At 39.0% G+C, this 15,853-nt stretch overlaps 1 protein-coding gene across 8 annotated transcripts in view; it reads left to right on the top strand.

The window, feature by feature from the left end:
* Positions 1 to 15,498, top strand: part of NTNG1 (netrin G1) — a 158,852-nt gene extending 143,354 nt beyond the window's left edge. For all 8 annotated transcript variants that reach the window (XM_074597469.1, XM_074597466.1, XM_074597465.1 and 5 more), the window contains one exon: positions 14,245 to 15,498. In XM_074597469.1, the coding sequence (XP_074453570.1) occupies positions 14,245 to 14,471 (227 nt within the window). In that variant the 3' untranslated portion in view covers positions 14,472 to 15,498. The remainder of the gene's footprint in view (positions 1 to 14,244) is intronic.
* Positions 15,499 to 15,853: the final 355 nt, after the last annotated feature.

Genomic DNA, 15,853 nt, shown 5'->3' with positions numbered 1-15,853 from the left:
GGAGACTTCAGTTCTCAGAAAAAACATCCTATTCCGCATATCTTTACAGACAGGTTACAATAGTGTATTATAACACAAACGTCTCAAAAATTGAGCCAGATGTTTTGTAATGCCTCAAATTACATATGCACACATGCCATTTGGTACGCAACTGGGGAGAAACATGAAAGGCTGCATGTACATAGCATAATTTCTGCAAAGGTTTGAAAATTTGGGTCAAGATTTACACCACCTATCAAAATAAAACCATATACTGCTATATTTTCCTGCAATGACCTGAGAGCTTTGCTAGTTCATTGCTAAACCATTACTGATTTAAAACACAACTGAAAAGACGCCTAGGGAAGTGCACTCCACTTACATCTTCTCTTTTATTCAGTGGCAACATGACAACTTAGCAGCGATGCTGCAGCCCACGCTGCTCTGCATCATTAGAAGACCTTGACTGTTTTGCAGATACCAAACATTGAGCCAGCCAAGATGTGTCGAGCACCTCCCTCACCTCCTCCCACCCATCCTGGCTTTGGCCCAAACCCCTCCGTTCCAGTTCCAACCACTTCCCTTTAGCACTCATCTTTCTCTTTCAGCCCAGCAGCTACTCATTCTGTAGCTTTCTCGCGGTCTTCAGAAAACCATCATCCCACTCAGATCTGCCATGTTACCACTGAAGAAATGCTGTCTCGCAAAGGCAGCATTAAGCCTTTGCATTTCACACTCCTCTCACGCTCTCATTTCACTGGGCTTGTGTTTCAAACCTGAGCGTGGACCACACTGGAGTCTCTGCTGCCCAAGATGACACGTCTGGGCAGAGATTGGCCTTACGTGCTGGCTAGCCGTGCTCGCCACGTGGCTTCATGGAGCAGGAGGAGGCTTGGTGTTTAGTCTCAGCGTTTGACCCCTCACAATGGTCCAGGCATAGACCGGTCCTACAAAAAGTCATCCTACCTGGAATTACAGCCTTTTCTCGCTCTCCAATATCACGGGCACCCATCAGCCAGCACTGTACACAGGCATGCAGCAAAACGCCGGCTCCCACCATAGGAGGCAATGCAAAGGGATACACACAGTTCTGGAGGAGCTGTGATCGGAGAAGTCGGATTCCCATTGCCGTGGCTGCCAAGGCTGCTGAAAGAGAAGGACAAGCATGTGATAGCACCTGTGGGGGTTCAGGTTTTGTAAGGTACGGGTATGCCAGGGGAGTGGCAGAGGACAGGACTGGACCCAGAGAGAGAAACTTGTCAGGAAATACGGCTTCATCATCCAAATTCTATTAACCAGAAATCAGTTTCCATTTTCCCTGAGAGTTCTACAAAGAAATACACTCAGATACTAGGCTTTAAAATACAGTCAGACATTATGTTTTAAAAGAATATATAACATTCTAGAACTACATTTTCATAGAAGTGGAGCATTTTTGTGTGACCCTTCCTTCTCTAAACCAAAGGTGAGTGTAAGAGTTTGTAACATTGTTATATGCACAGCTTCTCAGGAGCATGAGAAAATGACCCAGGTCTTGGCTTTTCAGTCCTAAGTGCGAGTGGAAGACTTTGAGTAACACAATTATTTCTTTTCATCATGAAGTTTAAGGGTATTGATACAATATATCTTTAGAAATATATAACACATTGATTATAGAGGAATTTCTTTTGTCTAGATTAATGGTGATATCTTTGTTATTTTTAAACTCTGACATGACTTGACAATCTAAAAGTTGGAGAAAATCATTTAAAATAAAATAAAGCAAGTACTTTGAAATGAAGTGATATTTTGCAGTGATCTGTTCCTTGAGGATTTCAGGTTATTTCAGTCTTCGCTAATAATTGAATTTTAACACGCCTTTGTGCATCAGGATGATAAACAGAAATATAAATATGTTGATCAGCATGCCAAAGTAGTGCAAGAACCATATAAAGCACAGAGGGAAACAGTGCTTACTCACGAGAGTCGTTTAACCCTGCACTTTTTAATCTCCTGAATTATCTTGACATTTTGTCATAGTGAGCAATATCAGCATCCACGTTTAGAGGCATTATCTTTAGTTCCTATGTGTGTAGAAAGAACTTTTCAGACATTAACCCAAAGAAACACATTGAGTGCGCTCTTTCTAAGTCTAAGTCAGGTCTATTGCTATTCAGATGTTTTCTACATTATAGCAGAACTGTAGAGTTGATAAAATGAGATTAGTGCAATCCTGTTCCTATTGCAACAACTTCTTAGTAGTAGCCTGCATAATAATATTGTGAAAAACGTGTAGGTTGCCTGTATGCAGTCTTCATCTGTTTTGGTCAATGCGTAATACTGAATTATGAATTCTAACTGCCTACTTATCAAAACATCACTTTTGAAGAGACAAATAAATCTTCAGAGCCTTTGAAATTTTGTCAAGAGGCAATATCATTAGATAAAGACAGGTTTTTTGTGTTCTGGTGTGAGCATCTTTTGGGCATTTTTGCTGACTGGTGTGATATTATAAGTCAGTTCAAAAGGCGTTTTCAGCTAAAACACTGGCGAAGCCTCTCACATTGGTGACACCTGCATAGCACATCGTGATAAAACTAGTGTGCCTGATGAGGTTTGTGTTGGAAAGCAAGCATCTATTATCTATGTTTTCCCATCTAATGGCCGCTCTGTCATAAAGATAAATGCACAACGATACCTAGAGAAAGTCTGTGTGTAGCAATAAATATTGTTGATGAAAACTTATTGTGAAGCAGCTAATAGCTTTAATTATTTGATACATTAATTTATTAGATCTCACTTTTGCTGAGTGCTACATGCCAGCTGTTCGAGTCATCTTATTGATATCCTGATGAAGAGAGCAGGAAAGGCAAGCATGACACCAATTAAAACCCCACTCACAGGAGAGCATATTATCATCCACTACATCTCAGGAAGGAATTATGATATAAGAATCTGCCCGTTGAGTGTCATTTTTTAATTTTACTCTAATAATTGAAAATAGAAAATAACAGATAATATTTTTAAAGGCCAAGGTAAAGCAGAGGGGATAAAAAAAACATTTGAGAATATTGACCGTGTTTCTGACAGATGAATACGAAGCTGCTAAAGTTCTGACTGGAGAGAAGAGAAGGTACATACATGACATCGGTATTTCTAATTGTCAGAATGTTTAAACATCTTATGCAATTGAATATGACACTTAAGTGGACAAGATTGCAGGTTCCTTTTTTAAACTTCATTGTTTACAAGTCTTTTTATAGCTGAGAGTCTCTAAACTCCCTTGGAAACAGTAATCAACCCTGCTGTTGCATTTATCTAAAAAACAGTGCAATCTAGTAAATAGAACTGGAATTCACAAGACCCGTGTTTGTTCCATTCTTCCGTTAGCATAGGCAAATCATTTGACTTTCCTTGGCGTCAGCATCTCCATTGTTCACTGGCAATAACAACTCTTACTCCGAAGAGCTTGGAGAGACCTACAGGGCCAGCGGTTTTCTCCCCGTTCTCCAGCTAGCTCAGCAAAACCACTCTGGGGCATTTCATCCACATTCAAAACAATAAGTCAATGTCGACTCAGAAGATCTCCTGATTCTCAGCACTGATGCTTTATCCAACAAACAAAAAAATATCCTTCACATTTCATGTGTTTTGTAGGAACTACATGAATGTTTTATCTTTACCTTTGCCTTGTAACTAATGTTCACATAAACTCTGAATGTTCATCTCCTGAGAGTTTCCGTGCCATTTACTTTACACTTTAGTGTATTGGTCTCCTATAGTAGAGCATTATCCTGGTATCTTAAATCTCTCTGTTTTGAAAAACGCACGCAAGAGGAATGCATAACGACACAGAAAGACAAGCCTGGCTTTACCTTTACTTGTGGTCACTGTAACATCGCTGCTTATAAGTCACGCTTACGTAAGTGTGACTCCCTTTTCTTAGTTACCTACCCGTTCCATTTTAATATCTTTGATATTTTTGATAGTGTAATTAAAGATTGCTGATGTTTCCATTGCAAATGCTATTTTATGTAGAAGTTGATCGTAACATATATTTCCAGTACATTTTGTTACTAATTATTCAAAATGTCCCATGCAATTGGCTTGAAGCCAAAGTAGCGAGAAGAAGGTTTGCAACATTCAAATTATTTTAGATCACACGTAACTTTAGAATAGCAGTGTTCAAAATTTAACTTAACATGAATAGAACACCTTCTGTGTAAAAAATAAGTAAATACAACTCAGTCTGCTTTAAAAAAATAGCCCTTACAATACAAAATCATTACTTTGAAATCAAAGGGGTTTTTCTACATAAGATTTGGTATACCCAGCAAGTATTGTAAAATAAATTTTGCAGAACCAACCTTACTCCATCTGACTGAATACTAAACTGATTATTAAAAATTTATCCCTTCCTTAACACCAAAACCAGGACATATGTTATTAACATACAACAACTATGCTGCTCTCGGCAATACAAACTGTACATAACTCATTAATCTCCTCTTCTTTATCAAACACATCATGGACACACATGTGCACAAACATATCATATATTTGGGGGAGCAAAAAATTAGGAGAGAATTTTTTTTTTAAATACTGCCATTAAATAGCATAAGATCACAATTTAATCTTAAAGTTCTCACTCAGCAGCTCTCTGAAATAATTTTAAGTTTTGTCCACTTCGGGATCCAGGGCCACGCAGATGTTTTGAGGAATAGCAATACATCCAATATTTGTCTTTAGATTAGTACTATTTTGGAATTAATGTCATTATTAATAGAAGCCACCAACACATTCTCTCACTCTCTCTCCCTTTCCCTAAAAAATTTTAGTAAAATAATTACTAGAATAATTCTAATCCCCTAAATCGTTAGGAAATCTTTTCAGTTATGATTTTCTCTGGTTTTGCTGCCAAATAAAGTAATAAGCGTGTGGGACTGTGTCATGGGTTTTGAAAGGCTTCAGTGCAGCTTTCGTTGGGAGGAATGGCAGGAAGAGAAAGTTTTGTCTTTGTAAAGAAAGAGAAATTATTTGCGTTCTTTTGTGTCCAAAACATTATTGCAAGTCTAACACCCTAGCGGCTAAGTATGTAGGAACATTCAGCCGTTTGTAAAATTCATGAGCATGTATTTGAATTGCTGACCTTTGCACGCTCCGGCTTTGGTTTGCTCTCCAGGCTTTCTTCTGCCTTTCTGTGCTCTGTAAAAGCAATACCTGTTGCAGCTCTGCCTAGTAGTTCCCAGGAACCTTTAAGAAAAAACACTGTTGTCAGACATGAAGCTGAAAATGCTGCCGTTCCGGCAAAGCCATCCTGCTGGATTTTTTGATGGGACTGAAGTGCCTGACCATAGGTGTCTAGTGCCACTGCAAAGGAGCAATGGCTGTCGGTGGTTCCACAAGGAGACGGCAAGCCAGGACCAGGAGGGGACTGCTCAAGCAGACGGGGGTGCGGCAGGCAGGGAGGTCCCCGGCACAGGGTCCCTCCCACAGCACCCAAGCCAGGCGAGCGGAGCTGAGCAGCTCCAATGGCAGTGGCAGGGTCAGTCACCACCTGCAGACCACCAGGCAAGGCTCTAGTGGCGAGGCAGGTCTGGGGTGACACCAGGACGTCAAATGTGCAAGGCCAGGATGGGCCGAGGCCACCAGGTCACTCGGGCAAGGAGCAAGGGCAGGGCCTGAGCTCAGAGGCAGCACCGGGCTGGTGGGCAGAGGGGGCTGGAGTGGAGGCATCAGCTGAGGCTTCTCACCGCTCTTGCTGACAACTGCGGGCTTTCCACAGGAGCCACGTCCAGTGTAGCACAGCAGCACTGGATCGGAGCAGAGGTCAAATGCCAGCAGGGAAGCCGGGCAGGGGGCCCGGAGGCAGGATGGCCACAGGCTGCCCACAGCAGGGGAGCCTGCCAGCACGCCATGGGGCACAGCAGCTGCCGGAGACAGGCAGGTGTCCCGCCACAACCCTCAGAAGCCTACATCTCTCCTAGAACTTAGGACATACCTGCCAGCTCCATGTAAATGTTGGAAATGCCCTCTGGCACCTCTAACGGCAGCAGCTGCTGGTATTTAGGGAACTAAATACCACCCTCCAACTCTTCACAGGGCCTTTGATGACCACTTCATTTTCTGCATCTGAGGAGTTTTTGTGCTTAGCCAGTTTTTATTGATAGTGGTTACATCCAAACCCTGACCTTGCTGTTGGCACTAGACAAAAAAAACCCCCGTAGTTTCAATTGCCTCACTCCCTAGTTAAGGAAAGAGAAGACAGATCGTGTAAGAATGTTCATTTATCTCCAGGAAGATAGAAATAATGGCACTGCAGCTTACAGCTTTGTAAGTGGAATATGAATGATAGCCGTATGTAGTCCCTTTTGAGCAACTAAAACTATGATGTAGCTTATTGCTCTCCTGAGATTATCCTAAAACGTGATGAGGGTCATACCAATTCAGTGGTGCTCCTCCATAAGCAAAGCAATAAAAAGAATGGGGATTTTTTTCCCCCCGCACTTTGGGAATCACCCTCTTCTGGAGAAGTATAAAATTGGGACCATCAAAATCAGAAAACTGAAAGGTTAATCAATCATTTCCTGAAACGAGGGAAGATTGGAAGGTATTATCTCAACCATAATTCTTATATAACTAAATCTGGATTTGTTTTCATCCATTTTAACAAGCAGTCTTGTGTTGTTTCTGCCAAAGCTACTATGGCTTCTCTATCACGCAGGAGAATCAGTTCCAAAATTCAGTTCTCCCCCTTGTCCTTTTGACAGATTTGATGTATTTCTTCTCATTATCTTTTACTAATTAAATCTAAGGATTTTAGATTGAGAATAGAATGGCAAATGAGAAAGCATAGACACAACCTCTGAAATAGAGTCACTTTCTACCTGTATCCTTATACCACGGTAAAAATAAAATTTGTTCTGTAGAGGATTTTGTATTTTCAGTAGTGAAATGTAATCAGCTAAGCTTACCCATGTGGATGCTAGGATAAATCGGTACCTATTTACAGGAGAGAGGAATCACCATCCATTCTGTGGCTGTGTGCCGGGGAGAGCTCTGAATAGCAGCTGCATCTTCTTGTAGAAGTTCTGAAGAGTTTTCCTGCAATTTGATTAGAACTGGCTTAGCTTTGAAGTGAGAATTGTGCAGAAAGAACAGAAATTGCATGCAGGCAAACAATCTAAAAATTATACCAGAAATTTTCAGCAAAAACTCTACCTCCATTACGCACCTATTCATTTACTCCCTGATAACTTAACAAAACCAATTTGATTTAAAAAAAAAAAAAAAAATCAAGTGTCATTTCAATTGTGCCTCTAACGGGCATTTCTAAGACAAGTCAAGATGGAGATGTCTGCCTTCAGAAACTGCTCCCACATGGTCAGTGTCTATTACCTTGTATTGTTGGCAATATAATTAATCACAACATTGGTTCAACTTTGCACAGGAGATCTTCGTATTAATGTTTGTCATTTTATGACCGTAATTTGGACACAGTAAGATATGCTTTAGGCTTGTACTTGTCTACACTGATTTATTTTGTCTTAACTTCACAATGTGCCTTGGTAGATAAGCACAAACCAGTTTTCTTTTCATGCTATCAGAGCATCTACCTCGTCTTGATTAGACAGTATTCTAAGATAGTTTTACTGGTCCTACTACAGCAAATGATGAATTAGTGTCACTTCAAAAAAACCAATCATTATGAATATCTCATTTAAAAGAGTAATAGCTGTTTTTCGTATCAAGCATGTCTGTGGTTTAAAACCCCTGAAGAACTCTGATCAACAGTGACAGGTGTATTCATGGCAGCAAAACATTCAAAATGCATTTGGCAGTAACTGTAACTGGTAACAAATTAAATTCTAATAATAATAATCTAACACTAGATCTAATCGGAAGACAGGCCAGGGGAGAAATCTAAGTGACAAAACATCCAGGTCAGTTATTAGCCATTGGTTCTTCAAATGAGTAAGATACTTAAGTTATAAAAATTTGAGGTTTTGTCGCGTGCTGTGCAACACTAATTGTAACAGCAATAGCTGTGACCTTTCAGAAGCAGCCCAACTACTTACAAGTTTTCCCCATGCCCTTATATCCTCATTTCCTAATATTTACTTTGCATGGGTAAAATCTCATGATTCAGTGGAGCTCCACACAGAGATCTTTAACTCATAACAAGTATATATTGTATTTTTAGGATAGTTTCCAAATAATGGAAATAATTTGTTGCTGCTAGCTCTGGTAATTTGAAAATATTTTGATTGCAGTCACTTATGTTCTGATAGAATTGGAAACAATTGTAAACCTTTGCATTTGAATGAAACTAGGTGTTTTGCATTCCCCAATTCCATTAACGTCTATTTGACAAATTGTGGGGAAAATACTACTAATACCTTCACGACTGCAGAGGTTTTCTTGTGCATGTATGTGCAGATGTCTGTATTCTTACTAGGCATACACACCAGCTTCCTCATTTGTTGCGATTTCTTTTATATTCTATGATTGTTTTTACCATTTATTGATTAAATGATCACATTCGTAGAGAATAATGCATGTTAATTACAGAATCTTTCTAGTATTCATAGGAACTAATTCTGCATCTGACAAGAATCGCTTGTACTTGGCCTCAATTTACTGAGCTTATTTATGTAGTGAGATGAAACCTCCTAATTTTTTCATGGCATTTCAATGTGCTATTCACAGCTCTCTATATATAGACAACCGCTGCGTATATTGAAGCTACCTATGAACATCATTACTGAAAACATGGGTTTCGCTATGCTTGGGTTTTTACTCACTTATTATGCCGAGACAGAATATTCTGTTCGCATGTGTGCTGAAAACTTCCTCATAAATGAATTCAAGTAACATTCTTTACGAGATAAGAAGTACCAAGGAAACGGATGCATTACAGAAAAAAACAGCCAAGAATCATTTCCTCAGCCACTAGACCTCTATGAATTCAAAGTTATGAACAATGGGTGGAATCCAAGGTCAAAAAATTCTCATGATTTCAGTAGTGCCATTCACACAAGCTACTGACGAACACTACGGAAAATTCACTGCAGCAGAAGTAGGGTCAAAGCTTGCATCAGGGCTTTAGAATAGACTAAAACGTTGTGTAATATATTCAGAGCTGTCAACCCACCAACCTGTCCGGGAACTATAATACTCATGGCCTGGGAGACAAAAAGGAGAAAAGCGAAGAGATGGTTTGAAAAAGAGCGAGAGGGAGAGAAAAGTCTGTAACAAATGCTACCACAAAAAGAGCACGCTGAAGAAAAATTGTGATGGGAGAGATCATACAAAACATTGCTTGAAATGAAAGACCAGAATTCAAGAAAGGAAGCAAGGACCTCCAATAAAAAGTTTTCTTTCTGTGACTTTATCATTCATGATCTTTATGCTGTTCCTACAATGAACATTTCATAACAAATCCAGAATTTGATGCAGAAAGTGAATACCACCTATCCTAGATTAAAAAAAAAAAAAGTGTTCTTTTGAATACGTTCATTTTTTATTTTAAGTCAATAGTCTGTCCTTGCTCATACTCATGTGGCCGACCCACCTGAATAAGATGCTACTGTAGGAAAGGTGTACAAAAATTAAGGTAGCACAAAGAAAGGTACAAAATGTATTTTCTCCCCTCTTGGATGGCCTCCAGGAAAGACAAGAGGCTAAAAGAAATTGTGTTTAAGTCCAATAGTGTATTGGGTTTTTGTCTGAGCCATAGGCAGACCAAAAACCCTGTGCCTGTGCTCTGAAGCTGCCCAGACACAGCAACCAGCAAGAACATAAGCCAAGAGCACAACGCTGTGCCTGAGGTGGCCTCCAGATCGAAGAGAGCAAGACATGCGTTTGTGGTACCATGTCTATATTGCTGCTTCAGAACTAAAATCAGCCACAGTTGTCTAACTCTGTTCTTTCAAGAAGCCGCAAAGGTATTAAGGTTGAGTTTTGGACAGACTCAGAAATTGTCAGGTATTATTCAGATTTGATCATGTAAGAGGAAAGTAGACATTTGTCAAACAACCATGCTAGTCTCAACACCTTTCATTAAATACCCAGTATAAATTCTATGAAATGCTAGCACATGACTTAACCCCTGAAACTGCTTAAGCTGGTTCAAAGACTCTATATTTTCCCCTTGTTTTCCTTTTTATTCCATTTCCAAGTGTAGTAACATTGGAATTACAAATCAAGAATATTCTGTGGCTTGTGGTAAGGCATCTTTCAACATCATTCATAGAGGTCTTTTCCAAAGTAATAGTTAACAAAATATCGAAGCCTCATTTTTAGGATAAGATCTTTACATTTTAATTAAAAAGGAATCATATCTCTTTCTAATTGCAGGGGTTTGTTGGTTTGCAGAGGGGAGGGGGGATTGCCTCAAGAATAGAGAAGCTTCAGATAGCTATCCATTTTTACATGTGTCTTTTTTCTGTCTCCTTTGTGTAGTGTTTTAAGGATCCCAAGCTTAGATTGTAAATTGATGAATTTGTAAAATAATATTTTAAAAATTCCTTTATTTTACTTTAAATGTTTCACTTCCCACAGTAGCACAGACTAGAGACGGTGCTCAGAAATATCCCCCAAAAAGGCCCGCAAAGCTCTCCGGAGCGAATCGGCTATCTCTGTTTTGTTTCTTAAATAATTTATTTGATGTCCTGTCTTCTAATTAACGAGGGTCTGCCAGCAAACCCACCGCTAGTTCAACCCCACAAGTCTCAATAGTCATGTGCAGATTTAGTTGTTTTACTTGCATCACTTCTCCATGTTTCATTCTTTGATCAGAACTTGATATCTCATGCCTTTCAGATTAATTCTGACTAATTTTTCATTATTATCACTTTTAATGATAAGGCAGAGCTGGTTCAACAGCTCTCAGCAGTGGAGGCAGCATTTTACTGCTTGGAGTACAGGGGGCCAGGGCCGGAGAAGGCAGGAGGGGTGCAGCAGGCAGGAAAGCCCGTATTGCCCGGCTCCCGGCCTCCGCTGCTCAGGGAAACGAAAAGGCCCAGGGCCAGGCAATGCTGGGGCTCCCCCAGCCCCACCTGCACCCCCCAGCACCCGCTGCAGCAGCTCTCCTTGGGCTTCAGCACAGATCCAGGCGTCTGCCCCTCCTGCCTTGCTCCGCAGCTCCCAGGTCACCGCCTTCTCCGAGTAAAGCCTGGAGCCACATCAGAAATAAAATGGGTTATAACATGTATCCTAGCACACCCCTCTGTTAACATTAGAGACTTTGTTAACTTTCATAACAACAATTAATATACTTGCCTTGCTTTCATCTCAACTACTTTTGTTTAAGGCATAAATTTTGTTTTAGATTCCAGTGAAAGTGCTCCACTGAAAGTGCTTTTCTTTATGCTGTTGATGTGCTACACTCATTAGCTGTAGCTAATCCAATTCCTAAACTGAATGAACATAATTAGTTAATATTAAGGTTTTAAAAGTAATCCTGACCATGTTTTTGGGAAGGTAGAAATGGTATTAGAGTTGGTCAGAATAAAATTAAAACAAAATTGGCAAAAAGTAAATAATGGGATTTCCTATTTTCATAATTGTTTCATTTAACTTCCAAATCACCACAGTTGCTACCTACATGATACATATATGTGTGTACGTGTGTGTGTGCAGGAGAAAGAGATACAAGGACGAAACTAAGGAAAAGAAAGCTGTGACAATACAAGATGAACAATTCAAGAATTCTCGGCTACATAGTAGTTTGCTGAGAACATTAAGATCTGCCTGGTTTTACTTCAGTGCGTTTCTGTGGGCAAACTTAAAAGCACGCAAGAACAACGAAGGGGAAGCTTTTGATCCACCCCTTCTTTAAGCACATTTTAAAAACTTCTAATGAGAAGTAATTGGTGCTGATTTAAAAATCAGCGTCTATAATGTTGTATCCCGAATTTTGTAGACAGCAATGATTAGAGGCGTTTGACAGCGTCAGCGTGTCAGACAGAACAGCCAGCATGAAGCAAAACGCCACTTCAGCCACCCATCTCCAGCAATCTGTAACTACAGAGCAGAATCGGGGCTGGTGGCCTCTTGAAATAACAGGCTAGAGTTGTCAAAAGTTTTAAAATAGGAAAGTTATGAGGAAATAAATTTATTTTCCAAATACTTGGGAAAATTTGGATAATATATTCCGGGCCAAACACAAAATGAAATATCTCATCTGCTGTTTAAGAAGTGGTATCTAATTAACTATTGAATTCCACTCAATTATTCAAGGCAAACAATGGTCAGTATTGATGAGACAGATATTTCACCATTTTCGTTGCCTGAGCTGTAGGAAGCATCTCAGCAGTAAGTAGTCTAGCACAAGCAGATGCTGTAGATAATACCAGATAAAGTATTTTGAGTTTGTGTATTGATACGGATAAATATATACTATACGAATAATAAAGTCAGCTTTAAAGATACATAGCTTCGGTTATAAGAGATGTAACTCCAATATTGACTTTAAAATACAGTTTATTTTTTTGGCCCGTTATCATTATATTTTTCTGGGTTGTTAATCTCATCACATTTATTTGGTGGTGATTTACTGTTCCTTGTGTGTATATATATATAGTATAAGTAGTATAAACACTATTTTTGCTCATGTATATATAGAACATTAAAATTCAGACATACGGCTGTCATCACTAATATGTGCTGTTTGTTGTACTTTACTATTCAAATTTTGACATTACAATTCCAAAATTGGACAACAAAGTTAAATCCATAGTTCTTAGTAAAAGCCTTTGCTGAAGGAATCACTGAAAAAATTTAACTGTTCTCTCTCAATTGCACCTATGAGTTTCTAACACGCTGTGTTATTATTGGGCCCATTGGGATGCAGAACGTTAGAAAGCAGTTGTCAGAGAGTCCTTCTAGAGCAAGAAAAATATTTTTCTGAAAGCAACAAGGACAGACAAGATTACCAGTAAGGCCGCTGGTGCACAGAATTGTACAGATTTATGGAGAATTGCGTCACTTAAGAACTTGGACTGTTTCAGTTTTAGTTCTCATAATATTTGGGTTGCGTTTAAAAATAAGTATATTAGCATTTATAAAACCATACCTTTTTGTAGCAATAAATAGCAGTGTTTAAAGTAAGATTAACAATATTTTCCCTATTCTGAATTCTTTAGGGTATTTCCAGGCTAAGGTATGCATAAACAGCATGTAATGTTGAGTCTGCTTCTAAACACACTAATCTTTTCCCTAATTCTCTGAGCAAAAATTCACGCTGTTGTGTTCTGCCTAGATAGTAGGTGCAAGATGTTTACTAAAATTGCCTTTCCTATGGAAGACAGAGCTGTAATCTAGCCCATATTCTACTAGTGATATCACCTGGAGTAAAACACAGTTTGACACGTTTAAGTAGTATGTTCCTCATATCTCTACATATTTACCTAGTGAAATATTTCAATTGATATTAAGTAATACAAAATAAAGCTGTCAGTTTTTCAAATACGATGCTATTATGCAGCTCTAAAACTTCTGCCTGTATTATTTCTTCTTAACTCTTGTCAAATCTGACTTCTGAAGTTGTTATATCAGGCTACAATATCTAAGATAGTTTTAAGACGCCAGTTACCCTTCTACCAAAGTAGCAAATCTAATTAAGAAGAAATATTTGATCTGTAATGGAAATAACAACATTATCTTTTATTTCCATATGTATATACCACATAATCCCCATCAAACAGCATGCTGAATTTCCTGCCTCTGCTTGCCTTATCTTTTTTGTGTAATTTTTTCAGATCATTAATACATGCAATTCTTGATTATAAAACCCTGCCTTCTCATACAGATCTTTTTACTTCAGCAAAGCCACGTTGCATAAAAATGCAAAAAAAACACTGTTCCTGCTTTACAAAACCCCTGTATACGTTGCCCCTTTCAAATAATAATGGACCCACCTACAGCTCCAGTTCAGTAGTAACTATGAAAATGCAGACACGGGCACAAGGCAGGTATTAATATTCATAATATTTCATTATTGATCATTATTCATATTATTTCATTAATTGATATTATCGTAGTCAATGGTCTGAAGTGAAATGGTTCTCCAAGACTACAGCCTTAAAAAAAAAAAAGGATAAAAGGATGAGAATATATCAAATAAAATAAAAAATTCAAACTTGATTAAAAAAAAAAAACACATTCCCTGTTTACATGTCTCGGGAAGAGGAGGGAGGTAGTGTTTTAATCCTGGGTTGAGTGCAGAGTTTCTCCTGTAGATGAATTTATATTTATTCTGCTTTTCTTTCTGCTATCTTGCAGCAAACGTATGTGACAATGAACTCCTGCATTGCCAGAACGGAGGAACATGCATCAACAATGTGCGGTGCCAGTGCCCTCCGGCTTACACTGGCATTTTGTGTGAGAAGTTGAAGTGTGAAAGGGATCCAGGAGGCTGCGGCCAGAACTCCGCGCAGGGGGCAATGTCACTCGGGCCCCTGGTGCTGCTGACGGCGCTGCTGGGAGCCACCGGACTTTGCCTTTGCTAGACTCCCTGCCGCTGACGGCAGCCCGTTCGGACTGCTCCCAGTGAACGTGCCACACCACCACAAGACAAAATCCAAGCGTTTGCTACTGAAATTTAAAAAGGAAAAAAAAAATATAAAGAGAGAAGAAATAACCACGTACAAACTGAGAAGGCCTAACTGAACTAAGCCATATCGATCAGTTACGGACAGGGCTCTGAGTCAAGACTGGTCACCTCTGACTCCAGACAAGTTGGCAGCTGCCTGTTCTGTCAAATCAGTGCTAGCTGCAAAGCTCACACAGGACTGAAACGGCTTTGACAGCCCCCAGAATGGGAAGAGAATTTAAAAAAAAAAATTAAAAAAAACCTTTGCTACTCCTATATGGTGCGCTACTGTACCTCCGCCCGGTGTGTGGACCGACCAAATAAAGGCATTCTTTGCTGTCAGTGCATTGTGGGTATAAGGAAATCTGTAAAAGCTGCCATATTGGCCTGCTTCAGTCCCCGAATCCTTTCCGACCTGTGCTTTAGTGAACGTTGCTCTGTAACCCTTGTTGGTTGAAAGATTTCTTTGTCTGATGTTAGTGATGCACATGTGTAACAGCCCCCTCAATAAAACTCAAGCCAGTCATATCCTTGTATACCTTAGCAGCACTGCATCAGTAAGATGCTGTGTTCACCTACTGTACAAGAGTGGCTATAGGACAAAAAGTGTATTTATCCTTTTGTATTCAAATGAAGTTATTTTTCTTGAAATAATGTACAATGTAGATTTTTTGTATTATTGCCTATTTGTGTTACCAGACAATTTGTTAATGTATTTAATTCTGATCAGATAAGAGAAAAATATTACTTTTTATTTAGTCCTTTTCTTTTTCCTTTCATTTAATTGTGCAGAGATTTCTCTGTATGGGCAACGTGCTGGCATCAAAGAATATCAGTTTACATATATAACGAGTGTAATAAGATTCCACCAAAGGACATTCTAAATGTTTTCTTGTTGCTTTAACACTGGAAGATTTCAAAGAATAAAAATTCCTGCATAAACAGTTCCAGGATGACGTATTGCTATTTCTTAAGGCCTTTTTTCGAAAACAAAAAAAAATTTGATCATTTTATCACCTAGTATGTGGAAGAAAAACAGGTTCAACAGTGGAAATTACATCATAACAATCTAACCTGGGTTGTTTTTTTTTACTACTCTCATTATTTTTGCAAACAATTTTAAACGTAAAGCTTATAATTTGTTTGAGGAAAATTTCATCAAATCCCAAACTTGGAAAAGGTATGAAGTTGAAGAGTTCTCATCTTTGTTGTCTCAATTCATCACAGAAATTATTCCAAGACTAATTTGCAAGGTATTACAGAAGTTAGTCTTTAATTCATACCATTTTTGTGGATTTT

The sequence above is a fragment of the Larus michahellis genome, chromosome 8, assembly GCF_964199755.1.
Source record: "Larus michahellis chromosome 8, bLarMic1.1, whole genome shotgun sequence".
NCBI lineage: Eukaryota > Metazoa > Chordata > Aves > Charadriiformes > Laridae > Larus > Larus michahellis.
This window is presented reverse-complemented; position numbering and strand designations above follow the sequence as displayed.